The following is a 22,041-nucleotide window of genomic DNA, read 5'->3' on the forward strand; positions in this document are numbered from 1 at the left end:
TGAGCTCCGGGAAATAAGCTCCAAAATAACAAAAATATCTGCCATGGTAATGCGGATACACTGTACCAATGACTGTACCTGAGGCTGGAGAGCTTTTAAGGTGGGAAGCTTGAGGAGGAGGCGAGAGAAGCGGTCAGGTGTGTCTGGATATGCATCATCCACATGTAGACGCAGCTCCTGGGCCGCTCGTTCCTGAAGACGCTCTATCTGATTTCGCTTATTACCAACTACGTTTTCTGAGGGGCAAAGAGTAGGAGAATCAGTTTTATCCTCTATCTGATCTCTTTCATTCCCAATCATATTTTCTGAGGGGTTAACAGGTTGGGAATTAGGTTTTTTCTTTCCTCTCCCTTAGGTCCTACCCAACCCCTGTTAACAGACTGCAGAGGATTGAATGATAGCTGGATAGAAAGAGTCAGAATGATGATGGTGAAGCAGTTTAGAAAAGGATGCCAATCTGGTATTGAACAGTAATAATGTGTTGAAGATGGATGCCTACATGCAGTTGCACTACTATATTAATGTCCTGCAACTCCCTCCCTATCCTCCAAAAGGATGGTGAACTGCAGGAGAAAGACTTCTTCACCTTATGGTCCACCTGGTTCAATAAGCCTGGAGCTGGCACTATCACAAAAACCATCATCACCATCATGTTTCCAAACTATTATCTTTTTTAAATGCTGCTCTTACTCCTTTCCTTGGCTGTTTTAACTTTGTATTTTCTCACCAGCATACAACCTATTCTCCTGTTATCTCACAAGGCACACACCTCTCTTCCAGAGTTAACAATTCTTATAGTTCAAAGTTTTCTAAACAAATCACTAGTAAAAAAAAGAATAATAATGATAATAAAATAAAAATAAAATAATCATTTGGTCCTGACATTTAAGATGAGAGTGACCAGCCATACTCATCCCTGAGTGGCATTACGTGAGCAATAAACCCCAACCTACCTTCACCAGCTCAATCCGACTGGAGCGCCGTAATTACCCACTAAACCAACGGGCGCCAAAATTGGTTTCCTGGTGTACAGAAAACCATTTGGTTTGTCACTCAGTGTAGAGTCACCCACAGGCAGAAGGAAGAGGAAAAAATGATGGAAAGGAAGAAATACATACTAAATATGTAATACTCACCATACTGAAAGAGGACAATGGTCTTTAAATATGCATATTCATGTTCATCTGGTTGAAGTTTGGTCATGGCAGCAACAAAGTCTTGTAGACGTGTTATGTGCTCGGACACCTGAAAAGTGCAGAGAAATTAACTTTGTATCACTAAATAACGTTAAGAGGACACTAAATATCATTCATATTTTTTTTTTTTTTAACAGAACGGAGGAAGGAAAAACAAATGAGGAAAAAAAAAAATAATCCATACACCAGATTACTGGTGTCCTCTGTTCATAAAATATCTGTAACAGTTAGACTTGAACAGTTGTAAGTTGAAATTTGGAGGAAAACAACTCTGGGGAAGCGAGTTCCAGAGAGATGCAGTTCGGGGAATGAAAGAATTCTGATAGGCAGAAGTTCTGCAATATGGTTGAGTGACATTCCAGTCATGAGCGCTACCAGATGCCCGTGTAGCACGAGGGAAGGCATGGACAGGTGGCACCATGGATGCAACTTCGTCTGAGCATTTGCCAAAAAAATATCTGTAAAATAATGCAAGGGAGGCAACATTCCTTCTTACTTGCAGGGGAGGAAGTTTATATGTAATGGCAGGGTTGTTAATGATTCTAACAGCTTTATTCTGAATTTTGTCTAGTTGTCTTAATGCAACCTCTTCACAACCATTCCACAAGGGTGAGCAATATTCAAGCTGAGAGCGCACATGACTCTTATAAATTATAGCTAACTGCTCATCGGCGAAGAAGTTACGGACTCTGTACAATAATCATTTTGGAACAGAATTTTCTACTGTCTGTATTACTAAGGACATTCAACCTTTCATGTCAAGAAGAATAGGAAGGAGCCAATGTTCAGGTATACATACAGTGTTCAACAAACTACACTTTACATCTACTCTGACATTCTACATACTGTAATTGGTACTGATTATGTGATCTCATAAAACATAAAATACATTTAGTTTATTAACTGCTTCACTGTGATGTATTTCATTTTTTATTCTTGCTACCTTCTGAATTTTTTAAAACTTTTGTGGAACCCTCTCTCAGTCAAGGGGTTAGAAATTATTCCCATTAAACTCTCCATTCTGAAAGGTCTTCCAGAGCTAATAAATAAATAAATAAAGACAAAAATAATAAAAAAAAATTACTGCTGATACTTGGTTTAACTATGTTGTTGTGAGTTTCCCTGTAGTGGTGGCATGAAAAGTCCTCTGTGTCTTAAATCATTTGGTGGTAGCAAATCAACCTAAAAGGACATCACCTGGATTCACAGATCTACAATAATTATTTAAAGAATACATAAATTAATAAATAATAATAATAATGATCATATAATAATAATAATAATAATAACAATAATGATCATATAATAATAATAATAATAATTATATAATAATAATAATGTTAATAAAACTGTTTAGTGGCACCAAGGACAAAACAACTAGCATATTATCTAATTGATTCTGTTCAAGAAATCGTTTGGTACCTGTTTAAATCGTGCTGGTGTGAGCTTCTCTGTGGCTGCAGCCTGAGTGAGGTGAGAGACAATGGCGGTGAGGATGGTGTTGAGGGACATGACACGGGAACACTGCGCCATACCCAACGTGAATAGCTCCGACCAGCACCCTCGTACCAGTGATACCTGGCTCTCGTGGCTGCAAACGCAACAAACATTAGCAACATTACTATATTTTGTTCACTTTTTGGCTGAAAAATACCATCACTCCATTTTGAATGTTGAGCTGCAACAAGAGATTAACACTTGAATATGATGCTAGCCACGAAGAAGTTCTATGAAAAAGAATGCTAATCTATAGTATTGTATGAAGAAACATCAGGATTATACCTTCATGTACTAACTCCAGCAACACATATTCCAGCAATACTGGATTTTTAGGCAATTCTAGTGGGTGTACGCAAAACCAGCAACAGAAACTTATACTAACACAAACAATATTACAGCTTCAACTACTGTACTGGAACAGTTATCCAACATTCATGATTGCAAACAAAAACACATTACCAATTAAACTCCCACTGTACAGGACAATCAAAATGATAATATACAGCACACAGCAAAGAAGTACGAGACTGAAGGATTTGGGGGGGAAGGGGGATGAGAATGAGAATTAAGGACGGCAAGACTCCCAGTCACTCGTGGGTGCTTTACCCTTTATGGGACAGTTCTCTGATGTATATACTGTAGGGGGATCAAGAATGGATCTTTATGCTGTGTATCAGTCCCACTGCCCTCATACATTTTATGCCTGGTGATCTTGTGAGTTATGGTGCTCGAAACAGATGTGAAACATAAAGGTCTACTTGAAGGAGATGGCTAGGGTCTGTTGCTCACTTAATGTGAGCAACTGGTCTCTCTCATATTAAAAGTTTGAACTGAATAACCTAGACCCAGCCCTAAGTTCCTGATGAGGTAATAACAGACTAGCTGATGGACTGAATGGATGGCTGGAGAGCAGGACACACTGCTGGCACAGGGATGTTGCCAAACTTTTTTGTAACAGTACAAATACAGGTTCCACAAAACTAGTGCAATGAAAGAATATGACTTACAAATATTCAGTGAAAGAATGTGATTTATGAACATGAACTTCAGTTGGGGATGTCCAGTCAAAAAGTAAATAAAAAAAATTAAATACATAAATAAATATCAAGCTACAACACCATCCAAGTTTAGTACATCATTAAGCATGATAAATGAAACACTATTTTATATATACAAGTAAACCAACAATCAGCTAAAAAGCATTGATGTTGACCTTTTAAAATTTAATCAGCAATTAAAACTACATTACAAGACCAGAAAGTTGTACCTGACCATCAAACAAACAATAATGTCCCATGTGTACAAATAAAAAATCATTTCTTGTATTACTTTTGGTGGAAAAACTCTTATCAACAGTGAAGTTACACAAAGTTTTTACTGTACTGGTAGTAAGGGACATTAGTTTGCCAAATATTTCACAATTTTACCATTTTCACTTCCCACTACTCTCTAACCTTCCAAGGCTGAGAAACCTTGAAATGTTTCTTTGCCCACTGATGACTCTTTGTTTTGAAGCATCAGGAAGAAAGTAATGAACATGTCTTAAGTTCAAAGCAGACACAGTGGAATTTTACAACTTATGTCCCTCACTGTTTTATAAATTTTTTTTTTTTTTTTTTTTTTGAACAGTAATAAAACCAAACTACTACAGTAAGTAATAAACTAAGGAAAGGTAACAAAAAACATTTACAATATAATAATTCTAACGTTAATACCTGAGGCACTGGAAGGATGGGATGTTGCGAGCCCAATGGATGGAGAGGAAGAGGAGCCTGGATGCAGACTCACAGATGTAGTGGACATTGAGGTAGGCGGGCATGGGTGACGGTGCAGTCAGGTTGAATGGCACCAGACTGTCCGCCAGCAAGGGGCCGTCCAACTCGTACGTGCTGTTGCTTTCCGTATCCTCACAGTCCCCATTTTCTGACCCGTTGAACTGAAAGTGAAGGTAAATATAAAGAAACATCCAATATATATATATATATATATATATATATATATATATATATATATATAAATATATATACACTGTATATATATACTACAGAAAACTATGTGCAGCAGCTAGTGGTTCCATCATAACCATTCATCATCCCAACACTTACTCCCCAAAAAAATATACCTGGAGGAGTTTCATCATCATTTCAAATAATTTTCAACTAAGAAATGCTTGCTATGCAACTGTCAGTATTCAGTGTACTGCTACATGTAACACTGAATGCAAACTGTTATCAGCTAAATGGCAACCCATAATTGGGCAGGCAGGGCAGGAGCGTTCAAAATTCCACAACCAATCAGTGTAGCATTCAAGTCCAGTACTGTATACCGATCTCCCCTCTAAGGTTACATGAGACTGAAGTAGCTACAATGACATTTATTTCTTCGTCACTAGCTTCCTGACCTTTCCTTCTCACATACTGATGGGGTGCGGGTGAATAAGGAAGAGAAAGCAAAAAAGAGGGAGACCTAGTGACAACATGCAGAGTGAAATGGGCCAGATGCTCATTCACACATCATTCAAGCCTCCAAAATCCCAGCTCCATCTCACAGGCCTAACCAGCTACACTTTTTTTTTTTTTTTAACAAATACAATTCACACTACTTGTCAGGTGGTCAATCCATCAAGTATCAAGTTAATAAAAGTGGTACAGGTATAGAAAAACACATAAATAAATTAATAATAATAAATACATAATGTAAATATTTTAATAAAAGTGGTACAGTTGTAGAAAATTAAACAAGTAAATAAATAAATAAATAAATAAAAATCATGTAAATATTCAACAGGTGTCACTCAATACAACTGTACTTAGAGAATAGTACACTCAGCAGCCAGGTGGTTCCACACAGGCAGCTCTAATTCTAAAATCTGGGAAGTTTTCTATCACGATATTTTCCCGATAATAAGTGTTGTTTTTTTATCACCAGATGGAACAGGGCCACTCAAACCTTGATTATTAAGTTGTGGTTGCTTGAAATTTGTTAAGCTATGGTGTAGGACTGAGCCTCCTTGGTTACTATGGTGAATCAAATATGACCCTCCAATTTGACTAAACTTAACAACTGAGTGGCAAGGGGGTTAGGGATCTTTGTCAGGTTATCATAAATACACTTTTGTTCTGAAAATTGAAGGAAACTGGCAAATCAGTTTTACAGGTGCCACTGGAACTTTTTTTTTTTTTTAGAGAGAGAGAGAGAGAGAGAGAGAGAGAGAGAGAGAGGTATGGTACCTGTAACGATGATTCACTGTGCAAAGATATCCTCTCTTGAGTAACAAATAATTGGAACTTCTTGATTCACACTTACTTTTGACATATTTTCCATTGTTCTTGCAACTTGTTTATCATTCGTATGTCTTTCACCATCACCATTCGCTGCTGGAGAATCATCATCTTGTCTAGCGTCCCCATTACTTGCTTCATGCCAATCTGCAAATAATAGTAACATGTAATCAAGAAAGAGATGAGTGGTTGTCTGAGGGTAAAGGCATGCTAACTGAATGTGGCAAATAAGGGGTTTGAATTCATGTGGTTTGAGTTTACTGCTTAGCTACATGATGCCACTCAGAATCATGTGGTCAATCTTGTCTTAACTGTTTGGATTAAGCAGCCTAGCCCCAGGACTTTATGCTTCTGATGGGGCAGTAAGGTATAATGCCCTAAGAAAAAATAATAAGTAGTAAATAACAAATGATGGAATATGTGGAACTCTTCTAAGCTGTAATCTAAGTGCAGAACACCAGATAATCATTTCACCCCACGAACTTCAGTTTATGTAATTCCTGCTACTAACGGATGATTTTATTCAACTGTAGTGGAACAGCCTGCTATTGGGGAGGTTAATGAAGCCTGTAGGTGACCCCTCCATCTTGAAATTTTCTCCTAAGCAGAATAGAATGGTCAGCATATAGCATAATAAAATATCAAAGACGTCATTATAGTGAAGTTGTGAGTCATGCATAATTACCCCTATGACTGTTAAGATTTGTATTAAAAAAAGGTCTGCCTAAATAAAATTCTAGTTGTACTAGCAGCGAGAGGTTACTCAAGATAGTTTTTTAAGGCCCCCTTCCCCCCCCCCCTCAAAAAAAAAAAAAAAATAAAAAAAAAAAAATAATAATAATTATATATAGTATATATCCATGAATGTTATTTTTTATTACAAGTGATTAATAATGAAAAATTATCATTATCATCCAAACCCTGCTTCCCAATGAAACATAAAGTGAAACAGACTGCTGCTGTGACCCTATGCTCATCTGGAGGAGAGCTTGAATGGACTGTACAAAACTGGCCACTTGAACCAGGCACTCCAAGACATCATTTCTGAGGCCATGTTGAAGGAAATCTATTGTAAGTGAGACACATGAGGTCAGTATGTGTGCTGTGATGTGGGGTTGCATTAGAGTGGATTGCTGGTGAGTTATTCATGTGCTGTTTGGAGTGGGTACCAAACTATTCATAACACTGTATAATTCCTCGCTGGGGCAGCTCCTTACCTGTTTCTCTGGCTTCCATGTTGAACGCTCCCTCAAAAGCTTTAGCCATTTGAAGATGTAGTTCAGCCAGGCTGGTGGGTGGCTGTGAGGGGATGTCCTTGCCCACTACTGGAGTCTTGCTTGAGGCCAAGGAAGGTGACTCGACTCCTGACAACGGGTTCACCGATAATGGCGGGCTCTCTTCCTTATATTGCCGGTCCCCTGATCCTAGGTAGCTGTTTGGTTTTCGTTCTGATTGGACTGCTGTTGGTGGAGCCACAGGTAAGGAGGGGAGGGGAAAAGGGATGTTAACTTTGACTTACCAACACTGATTTGCTTAAAATAAATATCTATATGTTAGAGATGTATCACCATTTTGCATATAGCTATAAGAAAATATCATCAGTTTTTAAAAAGACTAATATCTCATTCTGGCACAAAAGAGTACAAAAATAATCAAATACTGCATGTAAATAAAATTTATGTATAATAATGGTGATATTTACTGATGCAAGTGATGCACTAGCAAGAAGCCATTACTGTAGGGTACAGTACTTTTATGATACACTGAAATACTATATACTGTATACTGCAACTTGGGAACTTATTAATCAATGACTGTTCTTCACATCATACAAAAATGGATGTTTTGTAATTCAGATAACGGAAATATTAAAACCCAATAGAATCTAGCTCAAGAGCAAGACTATCTGATTATACAAGTGACTGTGCATAAGAGTGAAATTTTGGTGCAAATAGACTTATGAAGACTTTTTGGTGATTTATTCTTTTCCCCAATGAAGGTAAAGATGGTGAGACTGTGATGAAATAACCACAAATGAGAAACCTTGGGCTGTATTCCCACTGGCTAAGGAGGCTTTCCAACACCTCTTCCTTGGTGAGACATGTTGCCTGTTACATTTACATTCTCTTGTATTACATTTAGGTAATCTATGATGCTGCTGACAGTTCTCCCTATATCATGCTTTCCATTTCCCTACTTTCCAAATTCTGCCTTATCCCATCATCAAGGGAGGGAGGGAGGGAATCAGGATGACAATGATGATATAAAAAGGGCATAAGTAACACACAAGCGACTGTAGTGTAAAACAGAAAATGTCACTAAGGGAGAAGTGCCAGTAAAAGTCTTATAGACCAACAATACCAGCCCTTGGGTAACTGTAATTTTCAGTCTGCATTCTCCATTTGGTAACCTGGAGCAGTTGGTGCCATAATCCATGAACTAAAAGGTGTTGGGCACAGTGGAATCCCAATTACAAATACTGTATGAAGGAAGGGGAGGGAAATGATGAGGATATCAGTATGAGGGGACAGACAAAAAAAGCAATTTAGTATGTGTATGTACATTTCTTGCCATTGTGTCAGGCTTATGAGTATCAACCAAGAAATTAATCAGGATATATTTATGAGACTCCATTTGTTATAAGATGTGACAGAAAGATCATTATGACCGGTGACAAGCACATTCCCATCAAATCACTCACGGTAATGTAAGTGAAAATCTCAGTTATCTGATAACTAATTCATACTTATGTAGTTTAATATCTTCAATCCACTGATGTACTGTTTATCTTAATTCTTGTTATCTTAAGGTGACTGTATTCAGCTTGTTTACACTGGGAGGGTCACATAAAACTCATCATCCTTTACAAGGTGGACTCTTCCTAAACTGAATATAATCCCCTAGTGGCAGCAAGAACAAAAGAAAAACATCCTCTGGCTGAACAAGGTTACTGTGATTTATACAGTACTGCTTGATGGGTGCAGCAGGTATGTAATATGATGGGCTTGTACTGATCACCACAGGTTTGTACTGTACCAAACATGAGATACCATTCTGGATCAGAGGTTAAAAGGTCAACCTCAGCACTGAGTGGCTGGGTTGAATCTTAACTACTGCCATAAGCATCTCATGTTACAAAGTTCTGCACTGCTGCAAACTTCCTCAGTGAAAGCAAATTTGTACAAGAGTATTAATGAGTTGAGTCCAACATGCACACACCTGACATGGGTTGCCAGCTCTAACACATACAGTGCATTTAAGCCTTGTTTTACAAGTACTGAAGAGCAACTGATCTTAATTAATGTGGCTATATAACTTATCACTTGATATGCTACAATAGCCATATGTATTAAACTGATGTCAAGACAGATCACTGAGACAGTAGATGCAGCAGGCAGTGGCAAAGGAAAGAGGTGGATCCCAGTCTTCCAGGAATCATAAGTCCTCTGAGATGGTCCAGGAGTCAGCCAATGGGGTCTGACTCGTTGCACACATCACAGAGGACAGCCTGGTGACCCCTGGGAGTGTGGTCACCGGCTGAGGAGCGACACGCAGCTTTGCACGAGGCAGAGGCCAGGACGATGCAGAGTCACGACATGCTGACCCAGTGACCTTTGTGTGACGGGTACCCAGGTATCTCAACAGCAGGGGCACTCATGCTAGATATTCATGCTACCAAACCACCCAAGTCACCTAACCTGATCACCCAACTTTTTGTGTCTTGGTGAAAATACATAACTTTAATGAATATACAAAATACATTACAGTAATCAGGATAAAAAGCCACTTTGTCTGCTGGGTTACAAATGATCTGCTCAATGCACAAGCGTTTGGACTGGAAAAAATAAACTTACTATACAGTTAATCTGATTACTTAACATTCGTGTCTTGGTGAAAATATACAGTATGTTATCACAATAAATGTAATAATAAAATTTTTTATACTGCAGCAATTTTTTGACCGGATGAAAATACACAACATATTTTTTGTCAAGGTGCAAATATAAAATATTGCTGTAATTTCTGTCTTGGCACAAATAGTAAGATATCACAGTAAACATGACAAAACACCTCATTCTCTGTCAGTTTACCAATGATCTGCTCACTAAATGTCCACATTGAAGATGCTGTACTACAATCTGACATAAGTACTATTTCAGTTATCTACAAAAAGTAAAAGTACAAGCAAAATTACAAGATGTAAAAACTATAATCTCTAATGCCCAGTACCAAATAAGCTCAAGTAAAAAAAGAAAATAACTCCCTCCTCTCTTTCTTTTTACCTTTCAACCAGTGCCATTTTTAATTTAATCTTGCTATCTCGAAATGATTTTATATTACTTTTTTCTTTTTTTTAATAATCAACTGGTTACATACTATCTAGCCTTCACTACATCCGTTTAACCCTAACCAAGTCGAAACCTGCCATCTCTCCATCTTGAAAACTGAGGTGCAACAAGAAGTTAAAACTACATTACGATGCTATTAATGATAAAGTGCTATGGAAAGCTGTAGAGCACTGTCTTGTACTGCCACTGATCTAAGCTATGTGAAATAACCTGCAAAAAGACAAAACTTAAGCCAAGAAGAAGGAACCATACTGAAGAGTTTAATAAGCTAAATAAAGCTGTCTGGAGGTAGTAAGACAACAGCTTTAAAAATTCGTTATTGGAGTGAAGGGGTTAAAAACTTAATATCTATCTATCTATAGCCCGACATCCTAATATACATCTTGTATTATTCCAGTGCTGTACACTACTATAACCTCATAAAGTGAGAGAGAAAAAAAAATGCTGACAAACTACTGCAATTTATCCTATGGTTTTCTAAAGATGAGATGCTCTTTATATATAGTACTGGGTAATCATCTGAATAAGGAACAAATATGGATACCTACAGCACAATGAAGTTATTACTCCAAAAAAGGGGTTGGCTTGTTACAGTATCATTTACAGTATTTGTAACACTGCAATAACATTTCAATTTATTCTTGCTAACTCCAGATTGTTTTTTCACATCAGTAGATTTTTTTTCTTTTTTTAACTAGATGAGCTTCACAAAGCCTTAACTATCCCATTCATTTTTATGGTATCCTCTGATATCCTTCATTGTGATACATTTTATTCTTGCTATCTCCAGTTAAGTCTAATCACACCTTTGGAGACGTCTGGTGGTAAATGAACTCCATCTAATCTCACCAGTTTGAAGTCTCTCATCATTTGAAGAGGGATGCTTTCAGACAGTGGCAACAATATGTCTGTTATACAAATATCCCTCAACTCCTTCCGTATCCCCCCCAAAAGAGAACAATGGATTGCAGGAGGGCAATTTCACCTTACAATCCACCAGTTCACATTCAATATAGTCTGGGGCAGCATCAAAACAGCCAAATACATCTCCGTTGTGATGGCACAAAGAAGGTGAAAAATACATCACTGATGTGAAGGAGTTAATCTGGATATCAACATCCTGTAATTGCAATGCTAATGCAAAAATTACTTGCTTGTATTTAAGAAATTAAACCAGCCTCAAGACAACCTGAATAGCATTACTGTACACCTAGGCAGTGGATTACAGACTGAAGACACATCATGGGAATGTACCTCAGGAATGCCTGGTTATAATTCCTACATAATCATTACTGGTACTGAGACTGGGGGGATTTTTACAGTCCTATGTTAGAAATCTACTATGAATGAGGCCTTGGCAACAGTGAACAATTTCTCTGACAATGAGTGACTCGGCAGCAATTTCCAAATTTCCCTTATAACGAGGTGAACTGAAATTTTAAATACAGTAATCTGATACTATAAGCATTCAGCAACAGATTAAAACATTTCTGACAGTAAAGACTCAGCAACAATTTTTTTCTTCTTCATAAGACTAGTATTGTGATATCCGAAGACTGCACAACATTTATAATAGTTTCTTTGTGCTAATGTGAAAACTTTAATATTTCTCTAATAACTGTGAAGACTACAGCAAGCAATACAGTCTCTGAGTATGGAAGACTAGGCAATATCCAAAAATTTCTTTAATAACTAAGACTATGGCATTAGCTTCAATTCTTGGATACTCTGAGCACTTGGTAACAAAGTAAATTTCTCATATTATAATTTCTTTTGATAATATGAAAACTTTGTAACTGCTTAAAGTCTCCAGTTTAATTTTCTTTTAAATACGTGAAAATTTGGTAACAGCTTATAATTTCTCTGCTACTGTAAATAAAATTCCCGCTGAATGTGTGAAGTAGAGTTAACTATTTCTGGTGGTAAATTTCAGGGTAGTTGTCTTTCTTAATGGTTGAGGGTAGCAGTACGAGGCATCTCCACGTCATGCAGAGGCGTGTGCTTCACAGGGTGTGGCGGCCAGCACAGGGGGGGTGGGGAGGGGAGGGAGGATTGGGGAGAGGGGAGGGAGAAAGGGACGGGGAATCTGGGGTCTGTGGTCACACCTTTACAAAGGGACACTACGGGAGTTATGTATCTGAAGGCTACACTTAATTCTATATGACGGTGCAGGCAGCTCTAGTCTAGTATGTGACTAATTATACTACTCAATCGGTGTTTTTACTAAATATGACCAGTTTACACACGCATACTTTACAACTTAAAAACTAAAATTAAATGCTTCTCAAAATTAAATAAAAAGCATCTACATCTATGCATAATCATAATCTGTGCAAACAAAACCATAACGTGGCATAATTCTGATTCTACTAAGTTTGGTCTCCGGCAAAATCAGCTCACCTCACAACCCTCATGATCTTGTTAATGAGTACCAGGTTATGGGGATTGCAATTACTGCCATTAGTAGCAAGAGCTTCAACTGATGAGAAGACGCACAAAACAAGAAGCCAATGCAGTAAAATTCTGTACATGTATTACTTGGTCATTAATTTATTACAAGCATTTATACTGAGCTAATAATACAAGTTATGCAGTAAGAAATGCCTGTTAGATAATTAATTACTAAAGCAGCTGACCCCCTGCTCTGGCCACCAACTTAACATTAGGGTGCCTAAGACTAAGAAAACAAAAGACAAAACACCACAAACTTTTGTACAAATCCTTAGTATCGTTCTTACAGTCGCTGCGCATGCCCATCGCCAGACACTTCTGAAGGCGGCAGTACTGGCACCTGTTGCGGTGGTGCTTGGTCACCTCACAGGTCTTGTTGCCTCGACACGTGTACCCCAGTTGCTTCCGGATTGACCGCTTGAAGAATCCCTTGCACCCCTCACAGCTGATGGCACCGTAGTGGCGACCTGCACACGACGCGCCACATTAGTTAACTCACGGAAAGCAACACAGTTAATGGCACTACAGTGGTGACCAGCACACGACACAGCATCTTTTTGTTCCACTATTGAGAGAGAGAGAGAGAGAGAGAGAGATTCCTTACCGATTTATTTGCGGATGAGGCTGGTTAATATCCTTTTAAACGTTATTTACGAAGAGTATGGCGATACTGGAAGGATTTATGTAGCACAAAAGGGGAGAGTAAGGTGTAATAAAAAAAATAAATTGCTTAGGAAGAGGTGTTAGGGAGCTTCCTTAACCGACCAGAACACGTGGCAAAGTCTCCCCCCTCCGCTATGACAGACCTCCCCTTGAAGTGAATAAAACTGTACTATACAAACTTTATTTTTTTTTAACCTTACTGTTTCCGGAAAAGTGTGTGTGTGTGTGTGTGTGTGTGTGTGTGTGTGTGTGTGCTTTTTTTTCGTTTTCGTTTTCCCCATTTTCCTTCGTATAGCTGTAAAAACCTGACAAGATTAATGGATATTCCTGCCAATAACTGTCTCTGCTTCTCTATTAGGACATACTTAGGGTGTGGTAAGCCAACACTGCCCAATATGCACATAATGGGACTTGCCAAATGTGTGTAATCTGACTATTATTATTACCATTCTGATTCGCTTATCTCAGAATGTATTTTTATTTAGTTTCTCCTTCAACTATTTACATTTTCTTTTTATATTAATCTCAAGAACCCGGGGTCTCTCTCTCTCTCTCTCTCTCTCCTTACTGGTCAGCTGTCGGCCCTGACCTACTTACTGCACCTGCTGACCGACATATTGGTCCCATAAATTGCAACGTTTATTGACCAAATCACCTTAACAGCTTCCTACATGAGGCAGATTGATACAGACCGGAAGTATTGTTACAACTCGAGAAAATTTACTTAATGTTTTATTCTTAATACTTTATACTTGTACTTCTGATGTGTGAGAATATAACTTTAATTTTAATGATAGAGCTTTTAATGGGTTTGAAAAATAATTGTAAGGGTTGAAGTTTTTTGGCACATTATGGTATCGCTCTCTTGCTCTCTCTCTCTCTCATACGCACTTCTTAACCTGCTTTTCCCTATATCTCATAAGCCCTATTTTATCTCTTCACCCCCCTCACACTCTCTCTCTCTCTCACCTGACGCCCTATCGCCACACACGACACACAGGTCCATGGCTACGGGCTGGCCTGTGTTGCGTGACGTGTACTGGTGTGAGGCGTCCAGCTCCCTGTTCTCAAGTTCATTGCCTGTGTTGGCCGCTGCTGCCGCTGCCGCCGCTGCTGCCAAGCCACCTCGCTCCTGTAGCTCCTTCAGACGACCCACCCAGTCACTCCTGAAAGAAAGGCACACCTGTAGGGACACTGTGTATAGCCTAAAAAATAATTATAATGTAATTACGAAGATGTATGCTGTCTAACTATGATTTACTGAAACTTTGGGGAACAAGGATGACAGAAATGACTTAAAACGAGGGAATAATCTAAAAACAGCAAAATGGATGGATATGGGAATAAGACTTACTTTTTCTACTGCCGGGACGATTTTCCAAAGACTAAAAAACCTTAAATTCCAAGGACAATTCCTTGATTTGAAAAACAGTATTTACCAGATCGAGAGAATGAAAAAGGAGACAGTATTACACCGGTACTTTACTTTTTTTTTTTTTTTTTTTTTTTTTTTTTCGTATACATCTTTTCTAAAACTGGAAGGAAATTCCTTATCCTTTTTTGGTGTTTCTTTGCCCAGCACTGGTGGTTCTCTGAGTAGATTATAAAGTGGTGTGTGTGTGTGTGTGTGTGTGTGTGTGTGTGTGTGTGTGTGTGTGTGTGTGTGTGTGTGTGTGTGTGTGTGTGTGTGTGCTGGGCTGGTGAGACAGACGGATAGGAAGTGAGACAGACAGAATAAGGCAGAGACAGAGAGAAGAGGGAGAAAGAGATGGAGGCAGAGACAGACAGAGAGGGGGAAAGACAGAAAGAGGCAGGCAGAGACGGACAGAAAGAGGGAATGACTGAAAGAGGCAGGCAGAAACGGACAGAAGGAAGGAAAAGCAGATGGAGAGACAGATAGAAGGAGGGAAAGACAGAAAGAGGCAGACAGAAACGGACAGAGAGAGGGAAAGACGAAGGGAGGGACAGACTGAGAGGGAAAGACAGAAAGAGGCAAAGACGGACAGAAGGAGGGAGAGAGACGAACATCCCTTCTCGTGTCTCTTACCCCAGGACGGGCGAGTTTCCCAAAAGCAGTGTTGGTGCGGCGGACAGCATGGTGTGTGTGAAGAGGGCTGGATTTGTCACCATGAGACCCCCAGCACTTGTCACCAGCAGCGGGTTGGAGAGGCCGCTGCTACTCTCTGCCAAGTCACCTGAGACGAAAGGAAAATAGGTATTAAAAAAAAAAAAAAAAAATTCAAAACACACACACACACACAGTTACAAAAAGAACAATAAGAAAAAAGTTACAAATAGTGCCTACAGGAACAATGGTGAATATTGATCTGACATTAAAAAAAAAAAAATAACTTGTTTGTAAGGATATACGTAACACTACGGGATTTTTGGCTTCTTATCCAAAGAGAGAGAGAGAGAGAGAGAGAGAGAGAGAGAGAATTAACCAAATATAGACAAACTTGGTCCAAAACGTTATCCAGCTTAAAGGTCAACGAGAATGATCTAGTGGTAATTACGTATCACCTCTTCCTTACCGATTCATTCTCGTTACCTCAACATCCTCATTTATGCTACTGAAGGACAATGTGCCGATATTAAAACGATAACAATTACGAGAATGCCAAGGTGACACGTAAAATAAATCGCTTAAGAAGAGGTGAGACGGAGTTTTCTATGACACTATAATACACTGAGTTGTATATACTTTTTTTTTTTCATTCCATCACATAGCTGCCAAAATCATCATAATTAATCTACAATACATCTTAAAGTAAAATAATAATAATAATAATAATAATAATAATAATAATAATAATAACAAGTGCATTCAGTATCCCCACGCAATGTAAAGTCCCTACCGGATGATGACCATACATATGTAATTGACCTTGGGAGTCGATGGCTGGTTGTTGCGCCCTACACACCGTCGTGGTATGGGGAAGAATTGTGTGAAGTTATATCAAAATCTGTCTATGCATGTGGAAGATACCGAGCGGACACGAAACTGCAGACGGACTGATGTACTGACGGAACCGGCCAAACCTAGTGTCCCCTTGCAAAAAATAATACCACCACCACCATCAACAACAACTATAATGATAATAAATACAGTGAATAAAAAACTGCCACATCCACTTTCAGTTCCTTTCTATATAGGATTCTTTACGTCTTAAAATGGACTGTCCGTTTTAACTTCCTACATTCTACCCGTTCAGAAACAGGGTCCGTTGAATATTTAGTTCCTGGTGTAATTGCACTGTTTTTGAGGGGTCGTTTTGATACTACTACGACTACTATTATGATGATGATGATGATAATGAAGATGAAGATGATGATGATTATTATTATGGCTACTACTACGAAACTACTAAGATTACCCCCTGTACGACACTACTACTACTACTGATTTTAATTCAGTTTAGGAGACCAGGATGCAAGTGAAACGGTTAATAAGAAGTATATTACCCCACATCGTCTTTAATACTTCATTCTTTCTTCTCTCAAACGATCTGCTTAATCTTAAAACGAGGTCTCTGAAGATGAAGGTGTTTTTTTCTCAATCTGACTTCACTGATAGAACATTTATCATACTGTTATTTCCCTGTTCCTGTTCTTTCACTGTTGCTGCATTTCCCTGTTGTTGTATTATTTCCCTTGTTATTTCCCTGTTGCCGTATTTCCTGTTATTTCCCTGTTGCTGTATTTCCCCTGTAATTTCCCTGTTAATTCCCAGTTTCTGTAATTCCCTCTTATTTCCACGTTGCTACCGTCACACTAGGAGAGGCTTATAACAGTGAAGAAATAAACAGCAAACAATCATTATCTCCTGTATTATCGCTACAGGATCACGCCTACCTTAAATTACCCCCTAAATATCCCTAATTATCAAGTCATTATCAGGCTAATTAGCTTCCTTATAAATTAATGAAGTAATACAGAAAATAATAATAATCATAATCATCATCAAACTACGAAAAATACAAAACACGAACATAAAATATCCCTTCCACATGATGACCAGATTCGAATTTGTGTGAAATTGATTAACCTCTCTCTCTCTCTCTCTCTCTGACACAAAAACCAGCTGGCCCATCGACGCAAAAGTTCAGAGGGAAGTTAGCAGTATTGGTGTTCTCCTTGCTGAGAGAGAGAGAGAGAGAGAGAGAGAGAGAGAGAGAGAGAGAGTGAGTCTGACGGTAGCTCAATAAATAAAATCAATAATTAAATAAAAATTAAAAACTGTGATCTTTTGTCTGCGTTAACCCTTTCAATTTATTTTTTTTTATTTCCTTTTTTCACTTTAGGCTTTTCAAAATTCGGGGGGAGGGGATTAGAGACTGCCTCCAAAAATCCCTTCAGTACGATACGGTTTTTCTTAATAAAATTTTCTTTAAACGGTACGAAAAAAATATTACGTCCTCGGTGTGAAGGGATTAAAGACAATGTTCCAGGAAGTGGTATTATCGGGGAGGGAAGAAGGGAGGGAGGGGAGGGGAGGGGAGGGGAGAAGGGAGGGGAGGGGAGGTAAAAGAAACTCACGGCTACTGTTGCTGCCCTATAGTAAATGCCACGTTGAGAGAGAGAGAGAGAGAGAGAAGAGGAGGGTGTTGGAGGAAGGAGGGAGGGGAAGTGCAGTACGAGGAGGTAACACAAGAATAAGGAATATCTGGGTACAAGAGTGAGGAAGGTTGGCTAGTTTCTCTCTCTCTCTCTCACATACACACACACACATTTTCCTTGATGTTTCAATTATTCTGTACATCGAATTCCCCATCTCTCTCTCTCTCTCTCTCTCTAGGTGAGGGTCAGAGCCAATCCTTATACTGTATTGCGCCAGGGACACCAGGAAGCCGGTGGGGGGGAGGGGGGAGGGGACGGATAGGGAAGGGGAAGAGAAGGGGGAGGAAGGGAGTAGGTCGAGAATAAAGATTAGGGAGACGAAAACGAAAGGAGTGGGTCATGTTAGGTTAGGTTAAGTTAGATTTGTTTAGGTTAATCTGTGTTAGGTTAGGTTGAGTCGGGTTACGTAAGGTATGGGGAGAAACGTGAGGGAGAGGAGGGAAGTGCGGAGGGGGAGAGAAGGAAGGGGAATATGAGGGGGATGAGGAGGAATATAAGGGGAGGAGGATAGAAATATGAGTGAGAACAAGAGGAAAAGTAAGAAGAAAGCAGATAAGGAACAGAATAAGATTTCAGGGTTACAGAAGAGAGACGAGGTAAAGGGACAGGGAGGGAAGGAGGGTTCAAAGGGGAGAGGGAGGGGAGGGAAGGGAGGGAGGGGGAAAGGGAAGGGAGGGAGGGTTCGAGGGGGAGAGGGAAGAGGAAGACGGGGGAGGCATGAATGGAACAAGAATCAGGCAGGGGAAGAGGATGGAGAGAAGCATGGAATCGAGGGAAGGGGGGAGGCAGAGGAGGCAGGTAGAGGGATAAGGAGGGAGGCAGGCAGAGGGATAGGGAGGGATGCAGGGGGAGGGGGCACGGGGGGAGGGGTGTTGAGGCAAGATGGAGGCAGAAAAATGGGATCAGTATTGTCCAGGGAGACAGGGTGAAGGTCTCGTCCTTTACATAGCACAGACAGACAGACACCCAGGCAGGCAGGTGGAGAGGCAAGAGGAGGACTGTGGATAGGTAGGGAGGCAGGTAAGTAGGTAGAGTGGAAGGTAGGAGACACGTAGATAGGCAAGCATGAAGAGAAGAATGTGGATAGGCAGTCAGGCAGGCAGGCATACAAAAGACGCATGGAAATAGACATGTAGACAGGCAGACAGTTAAGGGAAGATAGGAATGTGCAAACAGGGGTAGACAGAAAAATGTTTAGACAGGAATAGAAGAATTGACAGATACCGATTGGCAGTGACTGAAGAAACACACGTGGAGAGACAGGTGAGGGGGGGGGGAGAGGACAGGTATGTGAAGAAGGGATAGAGGAGTGTGGATAGGTAGGGAGGCAGGAAGAAATATGTGGATAGGCAGGCAGGTAGGCGGGGTGAAAATGAGAGATGTAGGAGAGAGAGAGAGAGAGAGAGAGAGAGAGAGAGAGAGAGAGAGAGATGGGAAGGAAAAGAAACGTAGGAAGACAAGGTAAAAGAGATGTACAGGAAGGAAGGAAGGAAGGAAGAGTGGAAAGAAAGAACTGATAGGCAAAGAAAAAAAACAAGCATAAGAAAACTAAGCACGCGTTGCTCTCATGCCATATATATCGAAAACTGGTGATTGAAATGGACCTCTCTCTCTCTCCCTCTCTCCTTCAATATCAATATTTCTGAAGGACGTTATATTAAATGAAAAGGGATACCGGAAAATTCTCTCTCTCTCTCTCCACTTTACTGAGAGAGAGAGAGAGAGAGAGAGAGAGAGAGAGAGAGAGAGAGAGACTTGTTCCTACTGACATTAAGAACAGGACAACACCCCCTCTCCCCTCCCTTACGTCACCCTTCTCCCTCCCTCCTTTCCCCTCCCCTGGTCTCCCCTCTTCTCCCTCCCTCCCCACACCTCCAAATCTCCCCCTCCCTCCCTCCCTAACCATTCAATTGGGAATCCATGTAACCTTGAGAGAGAGAGAGAGAGAGAGAGAGAGAGAGAGAGAATATGACATGAACTGAAATAGGACAGTTGTAGAAGTGTAGAAACAGGAGATACAGAAATAGGACAGGTGTGTAAACGGACAGGTGTAGAAACAGGGAAATAGGTGTAGAAACAGAACGGGTGTAGAAGAGGTGTAGAAACAGGACAGGTGTGGCCACAGGTGCAGACAGAAGACAAGCGTACAAATACGTAAATAAGGCAGGTGAATGAATAGGACAGGTGTAGGAGACAGGTGTGGGAGTGGGGAGTTAAGGGTTCCCAGGTGTATTGAGGTATGCAGCATAACACGTGTGGTATGACAGATGTGACAGGTGTATATCAGGTGTACAAAAGGTATATGACAGGTGTGAGAAAGGGCAAACAATATGCATCCAACTTAAAAGACTGATATTTAAAAGGTGTATGAAAGGTGTGACAGGTGTGTGGGGTGCGGGCAAAGGTTCTCAGGTGTATAAAAGTATGAGCAGGTGTATAACAGGTGTATAATTATGACAGGTGTGTAAGCAAAGGTTCCCAGCCGTGGAGTTCCCAAGGGTCCGGTGTCAGAGGAGGGAAACACGAGACGTACAGGAAAATGAGGAGCAGGAAGGGGGGGAAGGTGGAGGGGTAGGGGACAATGTAGAGGAGAGAGATGGAGGGAAATGTGGAGCTTGGGAGGGAAACTAGATTAAGAAAAATACAATTGAGAAGGAGAAATACATCGTGGAGGAGGGAAATTCAGAGGAGAGATGGAGGGAAAACGTGGAGATGGAGGAAAATACAGTGGAGAGATGGAGGGAAAACGTGGAGATGGAGAGAAATACGGTGGAGAGATGGAGGGAAAACGTGGAGATGGAGGGAAATACGGTGGAGAGATGGAGGGAAAATATGGAGATGGAGGAAAATACTGTGGAGAGATGGAGGGAAAACGTGGAGGAGGAGGAAAATACGGTGCAGAGATGGAGGAAAAAAACGGAGGGAAAAACTGGAGGAAAAAATACAGGAAATTAGTTCGGCGAAAGGAGAAGAAAGATGTGCAGGTACGAAAGAAAACGGAGGTAAACAAACTCTCTCTCTCTCTCTCGTACATAAACACAAAAATAGTAACCCCAGAAAGCCACCAACAGAAAACGAGGCCAATTTCTCTTTCTCTCACTCTAAAAAAAAAATGAGTTCTGAAATTAATATTATTCTTATTAGTACCTTATTATTATTATTATTGTGGGTAACTCCAGGCTTCAAGCGATTTATTTTAGCCCAGGAGGACCAATTTAACTGGAAGGATAATAGAAAATAGATAGATTTACAGATAGACAGATAACTACATACATAACCCCTTCACCACGACTATGCTAATTCTCTCACATAACAGATTAATCAAAACTGAAGCAAATTTTATCCCCTTCATTATGCGTTTATATTGTTTTATTTACCGTGTACCTTCTTATTTATTATGCTGTTTGGTGTAATTATTAGTTTTATTAAGGTTATTCATTTCAGGGATGATCTCGTACTGAAGGGGTTAATACGTAGCCTTTAATAATAATAATAAGAAGAATAATAAGAATAAGAATAATAACAACAGATAATAATGATAATAGTACTAATACTAATACTAATAATCGAACAACAATGAAAGGGAGGGAACGACTACAGTGCATGCTTCATCTCTCTCTCTCTCTCTAAATACTCTGAATGCTAAAAAGAAAAATAAAGCAGTCCATAAATCCATATATATATATATATATATATATATATATATATATATATATATATATATATATATATATATATATTTCAAAGCAACAAACAAACAACAACAACAACCAGGTGTGTTTCGATCATTCTGGTCATGCAACAGGTAACTCTCTCTCTCTCTCTCTCTCTCTCTCGACATTTTGTTATTTTTCCAAGTACTTCCTCCCTCCCTCCCTCTCCCCTTTTTCTCTTGATTTTCTTTTATTTGTACTCATGCCACTTCCTTTTCCTCATTTTTTTTTCTTTACAGTTCACTCACTTCTCTCTCTCTCTCTCCCA

At 39.7% G+C, this 22,041-nt stretch overlaps 1 protein-coding gene across 2 annotated transcripts in view; it reads right to left on the reverse strand.

Moving 5' to 3' along the window:
• Positions 1-22,041, reverse strand: part of LOC145393469 (orphan steroid hormone receptor 2-like) — a 46,554-nt gene that overhangs the window by 6,057 nt on the left and 18,456 nt on the right. The window contains exons 2-10 of one of the 2 annotated variants that reach the window (XM_080267572.1): positions 15,488-15,635; positions 14,410-14,606; positions 13,035-13,244; positions 7,195-7,437; positions 6,003-6,124; positions 4,412-4,632; positions 2,619-2,787; positions 1,137-1,245; positions 79-236 (exon numbers count right to left, since the gene is read on the reverse strand). In XM_080267572.1, coding sequence (XP_080123698.1) covers positions 79-236; positions 1,137-1,245; positions 2,619-2,787; positions 4,412-4,632; positions 6,003-6,124; positions 7,195-7,437; positions 13,035-13,244; positions 14,410-14,606; positions 15,488-15,635 — 1,577 coding nt within the window. The remainder of the gene's footprint in view (positions 1-78; positions 237-1,136; positions 1,246-2,618; positions 2,788-4,411; positions 4,633-6,002; positions 6,125-7,194; positions 7,438-13,034; positions 13,245-14,409; positions 14,607-15,487; positions 15,636-22,041) is intronic. The other variant, XM_080267574.1, reaches the window with a different exon arrangement.

Source organism: Coenobita brevimanus, chromosome 24 (genome assembly GCF_032717465.1).
Source record: "Coenobita brevimanus isolate Jiangsu-jjx chromosome 24, ASM3271746v2, whole genome shotgun sequence".
Lineage (NCBI taxonomy): Eukaryota > Metazoa > Arthropoda > Malacostraca > Decapoda > Coenobitidae > Coenobita > Coenobita brevimanus.